Source organism: Balaenoptera musculus, chromosome 6 (assembly GCF_009873245.2).
Source record: "Balaenoptera musculus isolate JJ_BM4_2016_0621 chromosome 6, mBalMus1.pri.v3, whole genome shotgun sequence".
Classification (NCBI taxonomy): Eukaryota; Metazoa; Chordata; class Mammalia; order Artiodactyla; family Balaenopteridae; genus Balaenoptera; species Balaenoptera musculus.
Window position 1 is genome coordinate 26,094,645 of NC_045790.1, and position 14,295 is coordinate 26,108,939.

Below are 14,295 nucleotides of genomic sequence, written 5' to 3' on the forward strand. Positions count from 1 at the left end.
GACTATACTACCCAAAGCGACCTACAGATTCAGTGCAACCCCTATCAAACTATCAATGGCATTTTTCACAGAACTAGCACAAATTTTACCATTTGTATGGAAACACAAAAAACCCTGAATAGCCAAAGCAATCTTGAGAAAGAAAAACGGAGCTGGAGGAATCAGGTTCCCGGACTTCAGACTATACTACAAAGCTACAGTAATCAAGACAGTATGGTCCTGGCACAAAAACAGAAATATAGATCAATGGAACAGGATAGAAAGCCCAGAGATAAACCCACACACATATGGTCACCTTATGTTTGATAAAGGAGGCAAGAATATACAATGGAGAAAAGGCAGTCTCTTTAATAAGTGGTGCTAGAAAACTGGACAGGTACATGGAAAAGAATGGAATTAGAACACTTCCTAACACCATACACAAAAATAAACTCAAAATGGATTAAAGACCTAAATTTAAGGCCAGTCACTATAAAACTCTTAGAGGAAAACACAGGCAGAACACTTTATGACATAAATCATAGCAAGATCCTTTGTGACCCACACCCTAGAGAAATGGAAATAAAAACAAAAATAAACAAATGGGGCCTAAGGAAACTTAAAAGCTTTTGCACAGCAAAGGAAACCATAAAGAAGACGGAAAAACAACCCTCAGAATGGGAGAAAATATTTGCAAATGAAGCAACTGACAAAGGATTAATCTCCAAAATATACAAGCAGCTCATGCAGCCCAATATCAAAAAAACAAACAACCCAATCTAAAAATGGGTGGAAGACCTAAACAGACATTTCTCCAAAGAAGATACAGATTGCCAACAAACATATGAAAGGATGGTCAACATCACTAATCATTAAAGAAATGCAAATCAAAACCACAATGAGGTATCACCTCACAGTGGTTAGAATGGCCATCATCAAAAAATCTACAAACAATAAATGCTGGAGAGGGTGTGGAGATAAGGGAACCCTCTTGCACTGTTGGTGGGAATGTAAATTGATACAACCACTATGGAGAACAGTATGGAGGTTCCTTAAGAAACTAAGAATAGAATTACCATATGACCCAGCAATCCCGCTACTGGGTATATTCCCTGAGAAAACCGTAATTCAAAGAGAGACATGTACCACAGTGTTCACTGCAGCACTATTTACAATAGCCAGGACATGAATGCAATCTAAGTGTCCATTGACAGATGAATGAATAAAGAAGATGTGGCACATATATACCATGAAATATTACTCAGCCATAAAAAGAAATGAAATTTGAGTTATTTGTAGTGAAGTGGATGGACCTAAAGTTGGTCACACAGAGTGAAGTAAGTCAGAAAGAGGAAAACAAATACCATATGCTAACACACATATATGCAATCTAAAAAAAAAATGGTTCTGATGAACCTAGGGGCAGGACAGGAATAATGACGCAGATGTAGAGAATGGAGCTGGGATGAAATGAGACAGTAGCACTGACATATATACACTACCAAATGTAAAATGGATAGCTAGTGGGAAGCAGCTGCATAGCACAGGGAGATCAGCTTGGTACTTCATGACCACCTAGAGGGGTGGGATAGGGAGGGTGGGAAGGAGGCGCAAGAGAGCGAGGGGATATGGGGATATATGTATCCATATAGCTGATTCACTTTGTTATATAGCAGAAACTAACACAACACTGTACAATAAAGATGTTATTAAAAAAAAATGGTCAGAGCACAGGGAACTATATTCAATACCCTGTGACAAACCATAATGGAAAAGAATATGAAAAATAATATATATATAACTGAATCACTTTGCTGTACAGCAGAAATTAACACAACATTGTAAATCAACGACGCATCAATTAAAAAAAAAAAAAAGAGTATATGCTATCATGCCTGATGATGTTAACCTGTCCAAGGTAGTGTTTGTCAGTTTTCTAAACTGTGAAGTTACTTTTTGCCCCCTTCACATACTCTACTCTTTCAAAGTAAGCCACAAAGTACAGTCCTCTCTCAAGGTGTGGGGAGTTAAGGTACACCACCTTGTGAAAGAGTATCTATATACATTATTTGGAATTTTATATAGATTTGTCTCACCTCTCTCATTTATTTATTCAATCATTTATATCAGCATGTACTCATGGATATTTATTTTATACTTTGGATTTTAATTCAATACTACATTATATGTTTGTTCAAACTGTTCCAGCTTTGGCCACTGGGAGCTCTTTCAGGTTGGCTTCTGTCCCTCTGACATTCAAAAATTTTTTTTAAATTGTGGTAAAAGATACATAAAATTTACCAACTTAGCTATTTTTAAGGATCAAGTTTAGTATGTTAACTATGTTCACATTTTTGTGCAAAAGACCTCAAGAACTCTTTAAAACTTGCAAAACTAAAACTATTCCCATTGAACAACTCCCCATTTCTCCTTCCCTGCAACACCTGGCAACCACCATTGCATTTTTTTTTTTTTTTTTTAGAAATTCATGTTCTTTTATTTATTTATTTATTTATTTATGGCTGTGTTGAGTCTTCGTTTCTGTGCGAGGGCTTTCTCTAGTTGCGGCAAGTGGGGACCACTCTTCATCGCGGTGCGCGGGCCTCTATCGCGGCCTCTCTTGTTGCCGAGCACAGGCTCCAGACGCGCAGGCTCAGTAATTGTGGCTCACGGGCCCAGTTGCTCCGTGGCATGTGGGATCTTCCCAGACCAGGGCTCGAACCCGTGTCCCCTGCATTGGCAGGCAGATTCTCAACCACTGCGCCACCAGGGAAGCCCCACCATTGCATTTTGTTTCAATGAATTTGACTACTTTAGGTACCTCATACAAGTGGAATCACACAGTATTTGTCTTTTTGTGACTGGCTTATTTCACTTTGCTTAATGTCCTCAAGTTTCATCCTTCTTTCTTAAGACTGAATAATATTCAATTGTATGTACAGATTACATTTTCTTTATCCATTTATCCCTCAGTGGACATTTGGGTTGCCCCACCTCTTGGCTGTTGTGAATAATGCTGCAATGAACCTGGGTGTGCAAATATCTTTTCAAGGCCCTGCTTTCAATTCTTTTGGATATGTACACAGAAGTTGACTGTTGGATCATATGGTAGTTCTACTTCTAATTTTTGAGGAACCTCTATACTGTTTCCCATAGTGACTGCAACATTTTACATTCCCACCAACAGTGCACAAGGGTTCCAGTTTCACTGATCCTTGCCAACACTTGTTATCTTGTGTGGTTTCCTCCAACTTTGTGGGTATGGATTTGAATGCGTTTATTCTAGCAGCTAGAGATGCACCATTCAGAGCTCCTTTCAGGAGAATCTGATGTAGGGAGTATAGTTGGTTGACAGCTTCTAGCTACTAAATTTTCAGATCAATGGATCCATCTGTGCTGAGGCCATGGTCCCCCTCAGCTGCTCCCAGCCACTGACTGAGCAAGGCATGGGTCCAAAGTCAGGTCATTTCTGCCTGAAGGCTCTCTCTACTTTTGCCTTTACCCTCTCCCCTTTATCTTTCGTGTATGCTTCCCCCAGTAAATTCTTGCACATCTAATTTTGTCTTGGCATCTGCTTCTTTGACACAGGATTTTGGGAAGAAGTGAAATTAGATATTTAGTCTAGTGTCTTAATATGGAAGTCACTATTAAGTTTTTGTGTTCTTTAAAGATTGCAAATTCCAAGTTTCACTGAACTATGGGAGAATGAATTACTTCTAACATGTTTATTATCTGTGAGAAAGTTTATTGTTCTGATTTACTAAAACTTAAAATATTCCATCAAATTACCCAGGAAAATCCAGGTAGCAAAAATATATAACACTGTCCATTCCTTCAAGAGATTTCAAATAAGTTTTAAAAGGCCATAGAATGATATATATATATATATAGATAGATAGATAGATACAGAGAGATATATATATATATATATATATATATATACAAGTGCACGCACACACACACACACACACACACTATACCATTTAAACAACTACTATGTTCTATACTTAAAAATTCAAGTATAGAAATATACTCTGTAGTGCTGAGGTAACACTGTAACTTTTCCTCAACATGACTACATATGTGTTTACGGTTAAGTGTGACTATTACTGTGAAGTCTCAATCAATTCCATTGATCAATTCCATTTCAATTTTAGACCAAAAGCAGTATATTATACATGCACCTGAAGGAAATATCAATATGTCTGTGTCCGTGTGTGTGTCCAGGGTTGGAGGGAGGGGAGAAGAGGTATATGCCAGGGAAAGGTTGACTGAACCACACAGATAACTGAATGTTAGAAGTCTCCTGTAGTTGGTAATACAGAAACATACACAGTCTTCGTGTTCAAAGTCTTCATGGGGATTTCTTCTGTAATTTCTAGAATGAAAAGAAGAAGTTTTAAAGAAATCATTTTTCTACCTATTCTGGATGAATATTAAAAATATGTTAACCACCTGGATAGTAAGAAATTCGGCCTCATCTTAAGAGAAACCTAAACTTTGTCCCAGCTACTGGGGGTACTTCTGAAACCCTGGGATTTCCTGAGTGATAGGAGCATCTTTTGTTATTTATTGTAGGCCCCTGAACACACCTGATGGTTTATGCTAATGAGATGACTCAGGGTGGAGCTGGCTACACCAGAAAGACCAACCATATGAGCAATCATACGTATGTAATGAAGCCTCAATACAAACTCTGGACACCAAGGCTCAGGTGAGCTTCCCTGGTTGGTAATACACTGTACGTACTACTGTCATGTATTGAGGCTAGAAGGTAACACTGTCCATGCCTCCTTGCGGAGAGATAATCTGAAGTTACATACTTGGACCCCCTCCCAGATTTGGCCCTGTGCATCTCTTCCCTTTGCCTGGTTCTAGTTTTTATCCTTTCCCTATAATAAATGTAGTCATGAGTACAATAGCTTCCACAAGTTCTGTGAATCCTGCTAGCAAATTATCAGACCTGAGGGTGACTTTTGGAAACCCTCTGAACTTGCAGTTGGTGCCAGAAGTGACAATGGTCTTGTGTGAACTCTTTTGTCTGAGCTTGTAGTTGGAGCCTAACTCCTTATACCTGGGGTTAGAAGTTTTGGGCAGACTTGTGGAGGACTGTGCCCTTAACCTAACTAACTCTGAGTACTGCCCAAGATGTCCCCACACTCCCACCCAGACAATGTTTCCTATGTCTTCAGAAAAGGCCTAGAAGCAATGCTAAGCAAGCAGCTCAGATTTGTGGTTCCTAAATATTAACACCCTATAACAGGAAAAACAGCAGTCGTTTCCATGTTTGGGGAAGAAAGAGTATACATGATAAACCCAGGACAGCTTGCAATGTCAGAAAGCAAGAATTTATCAAAGACTCAGGTCAAAAAACACAGGAGCCAATACAGCTAAAGATAAAAAAAATTTGAGCATCCAAAAGTATAACACAAATACTATAGATCAAAACACACTGAATATATTAAAGCTCAGAAAAAGAGTGGGGCAGTGGTGGGAGAAGAAGAAGGGAAAGGAAGGAAGGAAGGAAGGGAGGAAGGAAAGAGAAAGGAAAGAAAGAGGGAGGAAGGAAGGAAGGACGGAGAAAATTTTAAAAAGTTCTCTGCCTACTGTGGGGCATTTTGCTTCTAGCCAGATCTGAATTCAAAGGGAAGGACCAACTTTCTCTAAAAATGGCTCCTGTCCTACCTAACAGGAACCCTGGATAAGAAAATACTCTCAAAAGCTGCCTCCTTAATAGATAACTACAGGAGCTGGAGAAGATATTTAGAATCTAGTGGAACAAGCAAGAAGGCATCAGTGAGTTTCTAAAACTGTAAGCCTTATGAGATCCTTCTAATTTACCAAATTATTAATATTTTATGAAAGATAATCTTGAGAGGAAGACTACAGTGAAAATGAGGCAAGAGATATCAGATTGGGAAAAGATACTGGACTGGAAAGAATACCAGGTTTCTCGATAATCTTGGGTGAATAAGTTAACTTTCAAGCTTTTACCTACTAAACTTGCCCAGTCAACCTTACAGCAAAAAGAAGGTAGTAAGACATTATAGGTAAGATCTGGTTTGTGAATCATAGGTAGTAGTACTAATATGTAATTCACATGGATGTGATTCTATCCTTGATCAGTTTCAACCAGGTACCTACACTTGCATAGAACAAGTAAAAATGACACTTCTTCATTTTCACTGCTCAACTGCACTTGGTGACCAATGGATTTGAGGGCTAAGAAAAAGAAGTTAAGAATGTCTTTGAAGTTTCACACAAGGTTATCAAAACAGGAAGCTACACCTACTTGTTGATGTTGACTACCAAACCATCATGAAAGAGCCAAATGTGTTGGAAGGAGAGTGAAAAAAGCCTTCTGATAGAATGAAAGCTTCATGGACATAACTGGAAAGACAGATAAGGACCAGAACAGGAAGGATTTTATGTGTAAAGCTAAGGATTCTGAAGCATTAGATAATGGTGAGCCTTGGGGGATCCAAGCAGGGGAACATCATCAAGGGAGGAATGTGCATGAAGACAATCTTGGTGGAAGAATATAGCCTGCAGACAGGCTGTCTCATTAGATGATGAGGCCCTAAAACTAGTGAGGGGTAAAGAGACAAAGGAAAGTTATTGAAAATAAATCTCAAGTACAATAAATGTGCTTCATTAAAGAGAGAAATGCAAGTAGAAAAGAAGGCTTTCGTTTTTAATAATGTAGCAGAAAATGTTAAAGCACAATATAAAACATTAATTAAAAAAATTTTTTTTTAAAAATTAAAGAAAAAAATAGCTGAGCAAGGGAAGAAAATGAGAGAAATCCACAGAGTCCAAAATATCATGAATCCCAAGAGGTAGCTGAACATTAAGATTTTCTGGTGGGCCTGGAGGCTTAAAGACTTGGCACTAATAGGCTATGAAAGTGAAAGAAGAAAAAGCCTAGGGTCTACACAAATTGGGGAGTCCAATGAAATCCCTCTCAAAAAACTGAGACCTCAAATAAGGAGCCCATGGCAAAAGGGTAAATTTCAAAAAGATCCTTCACCACAGAGAAAAACAGTTAAGAGAACGTTATGGGTTTAATAATGGCCTTCCAAAAGATATGACCATGCTTTAATTCCTGGAAACTGTGACTGTTACCCTTTTTGGAAAAAGGAGAAACAGACAGAAGAGGTGGCAATGAGGCAGAGATCAAAGTGAGGTAGCCACAAGGATGCCTGGAACCACCAGTAGCTGGAAGAGGCAAAGAACAAATTCTCCCCTAGAGAATATAGTCCTGCTGACACCCTGATTTCAGACTTCTGGCCTCCAGATCCGTGAGAGAATACATTTCTGTTGTCTCAGGCCACCCAGTTTTTGGTAATTTATTGCACCAGTCACAGTAAACCAACATAGAGACTTGTCCCACTTAGCCTTGGTTTGGGGAGAGATAGACAGAACATGTCCCCATGAGAATTCTGGCCCCTTGCATGACTGGGGCCAGAACTTTCTAAACACTCTCTGTGGCCCAAAATAATTGAGTTTAAAGTGGGCCAGGGTAGACAGTGTCCCCAAAGAATTAAAGAAATGTTCCCTTAAAGTGGACATCAACTGAAACATCACAAAACAGCCAGCCAGAATCAACTTTGTCAGAACTCTAGAAAGCAATCAAACATTTACAGCAACCAAGTGAATGTTGAATTAAAGAAAAGGCAACTTGAAAATGGCAGGAAAGATCTGTGTTTTTACTTGTGCTTTTACCAGCTCCTTCCTAGCTTGGTGGTGGGCTTAAAGACAGTAGCCCGAGTTTCCAGTGTGGGACCCTGGTTCCCAGCTCCAGGAGGAAGAGAGCAAAAGTATTGCATTTGTTCTAACCTGTCTGGGAGCTACTTGAAGGGCTTACATAAGGTGCTTGTCTCTGTTTTGCCTACTTGGAACTCACTCAGGGTGGAAAAGTGATGGGCACTGCATGAAAACCAAAGGCAAACAAAAAACCCACGGCTGCCTGGGGCAACCCACGGCTGCCTGGGGCAAAAGATTATGGATGAGACAGGCAATGGATTGCTTAAGGCCTGGGAGGAAAAGTTTGGGCAATTAGGGCATTAAAAAGTGCCTCTGTATGCTGAATAATTTAGAAAGCCACATTCATGCCCAGGGCAGTATGCATACACAGAAAGACCTGAGAAGACCCTAAGCATTTGATTCTGATAAAGGTAAAAAGCTTTTTTGGCCAAACGTGGCTGATCTTCAGGGCTCAGTGAAAACAGGAAGAGAAGCCTAAGGCAGAACTGTAAACAGCCTGGCTGAGCTGAAGGAGTGGACCAGAACAGAGCCAATCTTTAAAGACTGGGAGAAGTAGGTATTTTGTTTTTAAATTTTTAGTTCCTGGAGGTCAAGGAAATCTCTTGTCAAAATAATAGCTGAACATAAGCTAAAGGAACAGAGACTTCAGGGACTACATACAACCAGGAATACAGTCTTTGTAAAAATAGTTTGGAAAAGTCATAAACAAACAGAAGACTGTAGCCTTCAACCATCAAACACAGCAAACCCTGGGGAAGAGAACCTGATTTCCAGAGTCACCACATTCAAATATCCAGTTTTCAAAGACAAAAAAAATTACAAGGCATACAAAGATATAGGAAAGTATGGCCCATTCACAGGAAAAAATAATTAACAGAATCTGTCCCTGAGGAAGCACAGATACTTGGACTTACTAGACAGACTCTAAATCAACTGTCTTAAATGGAAAATAACTGACTAATGGAAAGGTCAATGGAAACCACATACAAAGAACAAGCCAAGAAAACAATGTATCAACAAAATGAGAATATCAACAGAGAAATTATAAAAGGAACTAAACAGAAATTCTGGAGCTGAAAAGTACAATAACTGAAATTAAGAAGTCACTAGAGAAGCTTAACAGCATAATTTAGCATACAGAAGAAACAGTGAACTCGAAGATAGGACATTTGAAATCATCCAGTCTGAAGGAGAAGAAAGAAAAGAGAATGAAGAAAAGTGGACAGAGCCTAAGAGGCGTCTGAGACACAGGCCAAGTGGACCAACATACACACTATGGGAATTTCAGGAAGAAAAGAATATAAAGAATATTTGAAGAAATAATGACCAAATCTTGAACGCAGCAAGAGAGAAGCAAAATACCAGGATACTCAATAAGATTAAAAGATTAATTTCTAATCAGAAACCATGAGAGCCAGAAGGCAGTGGGACCACATATTTAAAGTGCTGAAAGAAAAAACTATCAACAAAGAATTCTCCATTTTGCAAAACAGATTTTTTTCTTCTTAATTTTTCTTCACAAATTAAGGAGCAATTAAGACATTCCCAAATAAACAGAAAGTTGAGGGAGTTCATTACTGCTAGAACTGCCCTCCAAGAAATGCTAAAGGGATCCTTCAGGTTGTAATGAAAGGATGCTAGACAGTAAGTCAAAGCCATATTGTTGTTACATTTATTTTTAACTCCACTTTTTGTTTTCTACATGATTTAAAAGTAAATACATAGGGGGCTTCCCTGGTGGCGCAGTGGTTGAGAATCTGCCTGCTAATGCAGGGGACATGGGTTCGAGCCCTGGTCTGAGAAGATCCCACATGCCACGGAGCAACTAGACCCGTGAGCCACAACTACTGAGCCTGTGCTCCGCAACAGGAGAGGATGCGCTAGTGAGAGGCCCGCACACCGCGATGAAGAGTGGCCCCCGCTTGCCACAACTAGAGAAAGCCCTCGCACAGAAACGAAGACCCAACACAGCCAAAAATAAATAAATAAATTAAAAAAAAAAAAGTAAATACATAAAACACAGTTAAGAACTTATGCTTTGGGGAACATAATTATGAAGATATAATTTCTGACAAGAATATAAACGGGGGCAGAGCTGTATAGAAGCAGAGTTTTTGTATGTTATTGAAGTCAAACTGGTATCAATTCAAGTTAAATTGTTATAAATTTAGGATGCTAATTGTAATCCCCATGGTAAACACTAATGTCTTAAAAAACACACACACAAAAGGAAGTAAAAAAAGAAAACAGTAAACTGCAAAAAATGAACTGAATACAAAAGGTGGCAGTAATGGAGGAAATGAGGACAAAAAAGGTACAAGGCTTCTAGAAAAAAATTCCCAGTAAAATGGCAGAAGTTCTTCCTCATCAGTAACTATTTTTTTTTCTTTTTATCCAAAGCCTAACTGACCCAGGGAAAGGGAAATACCCACCTCTAGCCCCCTTTACCTTCCTTTCTTACCTGAAGAGGAAAAATTTTAAAGCTGAGTAACACCTGTGAGGGTCACAGCCCAGAGGCACAGGTTTACTAAAGACTGAGAACTAATCATAAAATTATAGAACACTTCCCCCACTTCTCCTCCCCCCATACTTTACTACAACATCATATGGGCTCCTGTATGATAATAGGGCATTACAGCTGAAAGAATGGGCAAAGCTCCAACCATATTTAAAAAGGAATCTCTAGGGAAAACATAAGACAACAGAAGGAAATTTGAGCCTCTGGAACCTACAGCAACAGTAAACAATAAACACAGCCTAACTCCTAGCCAGATAAACATAAAACCTTACAATAAAGGCCTATTGGGCTTCCCTGGGGGCACAGCGGTTGAGAATCTGCCTGCCAATGCAGGGGACACGGGTTCAAGCCCTGGTCTGGGAAGATCCCACATGCCGCAGAGCGACTAGGCCCGTGAGCCACAATTGCTGAGCCTGCGCGTCTGGAGCCTGTGCTCCGCAACAAGAGAGGCCGCGATAGTGAGAGGCCCGCGCACCGCGATGAAGAGTGGCCCCCGCTCGCCATAACTGGAGAAAGCCCTCGCACAGAAACGAAGACCCAACACAGCCAAAAATAAATAAATAAATTTATAAAAAAAATAAAAAAATAAAAAAAAAATAAAGGCCTATTTACCTCAGTTCCTTTTCCCCAGTACATCATGTACTGCTATCAACCAAATACTACAAGGCGTTCTAAAAAGGAAAAAACACAGTAGGAAGAGACAAAGCAAGCAACACAACCAGACTCAGATATGGTAGAGATTTTGAAATTATCAGATTGGGAATTGAAAATAACTGGGATTAATGTTAAGGACACTAATAGAAAGGGTGGACAACATGCAAGAACAGATGGGTAATGTAAGCAGAAAGATGGAAATTCTAAGAATTAAAAGGAAATGCTAGAAATCAAAACTCTGTAACAGAGATGAATAATGCATTATACCAAAAAATTTATACCCAGGCACAGCATATTCAAACTGCAGAAAATTAAAAGACTAACATTGGAAAAGATAATGCTTAGCAACTTTCCACCAGTGCTAGGAGACACAAATCTTGACTCAGAAAGTCCAATAAATCCCAGGCTTTAGGCTGAATAAATAAAAGGATGAAATGGTAAAAGGTTTATGAGTTGGGATGACAAGAAGGATGGCTATAAACAGAAAAACCCAGATCCCATCAGGGGAAGCTGTTTGAGGAAATGATTCCAGTGGCAGCAGCATTAAAATGAACACCCATGTGTAATAGGGAATCGAATATAGAACAGAACTCGGGGGAGGGCTAAAATGTCACTAGAGAAGTTGTCAGAACAGCCACAGAAGCTGAAATCACAGTACTGGATGATATAAGTGGGAGAAAGAGAAAACATATCCTCGAAGACACTAGCCTGTGCCTTATCCTGACTCTCTGTTTTCTGAATTATGGAATGGAGAATATGTCAACTAATGACCTAGCTCTTCACATTTTTATGCAGCTCACCGAGAAAAGGTATGCTTTATAAAGTTGTAAAGGAGGAAGTACAATGTCAGTTATGTTTCCTTCAAGCTGTTATTTTAAAATACAGTGATCATTTTGATTCTCGGGGAAGAGGACAATTTTAGGACCAGCAAATAAGCTAATTTACCTAGAAGCATGTATTTTAACATACCAATATAATTTTTAGATTATTTCCAAAGCAAAAAAGTAATCATCCTTTTAATTATTTTTTTTCTTATTATCTATTTTATACATATCATCCTTTTAATTATTATTATTTTAACATTTATAGTATGGCAAATTTCTGGAGAAAGAGCAAAAAAAGAAAAAAAGATAATAGTACTATCTCTTACACATATAATTGATGGCATCACAATCTATTTTCAATAAAATAAAAACAAAAATGAAAAACAATTAGCATGTTCTATAATCTCCTCACCTTCTGTTTGAGCCTCATTCAAAAACAGTTTTAGCTTCCTGCTCCGAAGGCCAAACACCTTGGCTGTTTCATACAGAAGACCTTGGTGGGTCAGTCCATTCTGCCCTAGTGGATTTTCAAGCAGGAGAGTGCCTACTGTTCCCATTAAACACTCTACAGAAAAAAAAAAACCCAAAATGGATTAAATCCTGAGAGTTCACCCTCTAGCTAGTGGATCCCTAATGGAGGTAGTGAGTAGACAGTTCTAATGGGTAGAGCTAAAGGCTTTGAAAGCCAGCAGTGGGTACAAGAGCAAGAGTGGGATTAATTGTACAGTCTGCAGAAACAGTCTTAAATATTTCACAGGGGGAAAGGAGAAAGGGAAGAAGAAAAAACAACTAGTATAAAAGCCCAGTAGTTTAGGGAAGAGATATTCAGTAAACAGTCAAATGAAGAGCCTGAAGACAGTAATAAATGTGCACAATGAGGACCCTAAAATATCAAGGAAAAATAAGTATCGATCTAGTCTGTTGATTAAGGCATGGATATGTACAACAGTTCTCAGAACATTTTCCAAGAAAAAAAGAAGGCAAAATTTAAGACTACAATGTTCTGACATTTAAACAGTTCAGCTTCATTTAGCTGTAATTTTTACCTAACCAATTTACCTCATTTCCTGACCATGTCAGATGGAGGGGTGTTTCTACATAAATACACCAAAAGAAACAAGCCGTGAGTATTCCCCAAAGAAGTGTTGGAGTCTACATTTTAAATTACTAAGTTGAAGCTGACTTAAAAAAATCCATATAAATCAGAGATATTGAACATTAAAGGAAATCTTAACATCTAGCACACCATAACCTGCCTGCTGAGGGTGTTCACAGCTGGGGGAGGCACGCACCTTGTGGGTCTGCATTCAAGAGCTGTAGGTTGATATATTGACAGAGAAGAGTACTAGGACTGTCGACCACAGAGGGAGTTGATCCTGCAGCCACACAAAGTGTTTTTCCACTAAGACTCAGTAAGTTGGTTTGGTTTTTTATTTCTAAAAATAACAACAAAACAATCATTCTTTCAGGGGGAAAGTTCAGAGCTGAAGTCATTCACTTTTTCCTATTTAATTATTAAACTATCATGTATCTTTACAGTGATGCTTTCCACTTTATTTCTATTTATCAAAGGATACTGTCTTTTCTACAAAATCAGGCTTTAATGACATGCAAATAGTAGGAAATCTTAATGTTGCAAAATAGCATAATATTCATAACTTATAAGGCAAATTTTTTTTCCCCTTTTAGTATTTTTCCTCCATATTATAGCTCCTTTTAAAATTTCCTCCTATATCAGAATCCTAAACTTTACCATGAAAAGAATGCTTATATTAAAAAAAGATAATTATGATCAGAAGATAAGTTGACTAATGAACATATGTGGAAAAGAGCAAGACACACAGAACACACACAGTGTAATTTCATTTATATACAATTAAACATTGCTTAGGGTAGAAGATGAGTTACAGCCACTATGCCACTAAAGGTTAAGGTGGGGCTCAGGCATTACTCAGCTTTCACAGGCTGCCGCCTGCTGGGTCAGAGGGGACAATGAGCTAGACATATGTGAGTTCCAGTATGTCCTTGCTTCTTATTCTACAGTGACTTGAGATAGAGATCCAAGCTGTCCACTGACTTACTTACCAGCTCCCCTTGGTGGATCCTGGTCAGAGATTTTTCTCAGAGCCCCCAGTGAACCATCTGTCTTCCAAACCTTAACTTCCTCAGTTTCCCCACATCATGTTTGCTTCCCTTATCCAGCCCTTAACAGATAAAACAGCAAATGGCTGTCCACAGTGTTTCTATCAATTTACAATCCAACAGGGAATGACAGTTCCTATTACATAATATCCCTGACATCTGATACTGTGAAATTTTTCTAGTTTTTGCCAATTCGGTTGCATGTGATAGTACCTCATTGTGGTTTTTCCTATTGAGGTTCAGCAATTTTCCCTTTATTTATTGGCCATTTAGATTTCTTCTTTTAAGCTATTGATATTTAAAAGTTTCTGAAAATGAACATTCAGGTTTGTTGATGGTATTAGTTTCCTTTGTCTAATGTAAGAATCACAAACTGGGGAGGGAGGTGGGGTGGGGTGGGTGGGACGGTTT

General features: G+C 38.7%; 1 protein-coding gene across 4 annotated transcripts in view; it reads right to left on the bottom strand.

Moving 5' to 3' along the window:
* Nucleotides 1-3,703: 3,703 nt before the first annotated feature.
* The window catches only part of IARS1 (isoleucyl-tRNA synthetase 1), an 80,489-nt gene continuing 69,897 nt past the window's right edge, over nt 3,704-14,295 (bottom strand). For 3 of the 4 annotated variants that reach the window (XM_036854976.1, XM_036854978.1, XM_036854980.1), the window contains exons 32-34: nt 13,035-13,178; nt 12,155-12,307; nt 3,704-4,357 (exon numbers count right to left, since the gene is read on the bottom strand). In XM_036854976.1, coding sequence (XP_036710871.1) covers nt 4,275-4,357; nt 12,155-12,307; nt 13,035-13,178 — 380 coding nt within the window. In that variant the 3' untranslated portion in view covers nt 3,704-4,274. The remainder of the gene's footprint in view (nt 4,358-12,154; nt 12,308-13,034; nt 13,179-14,295) is intronic. The other variant, XM_036854977.1, reaches the window with a different exon arrangement.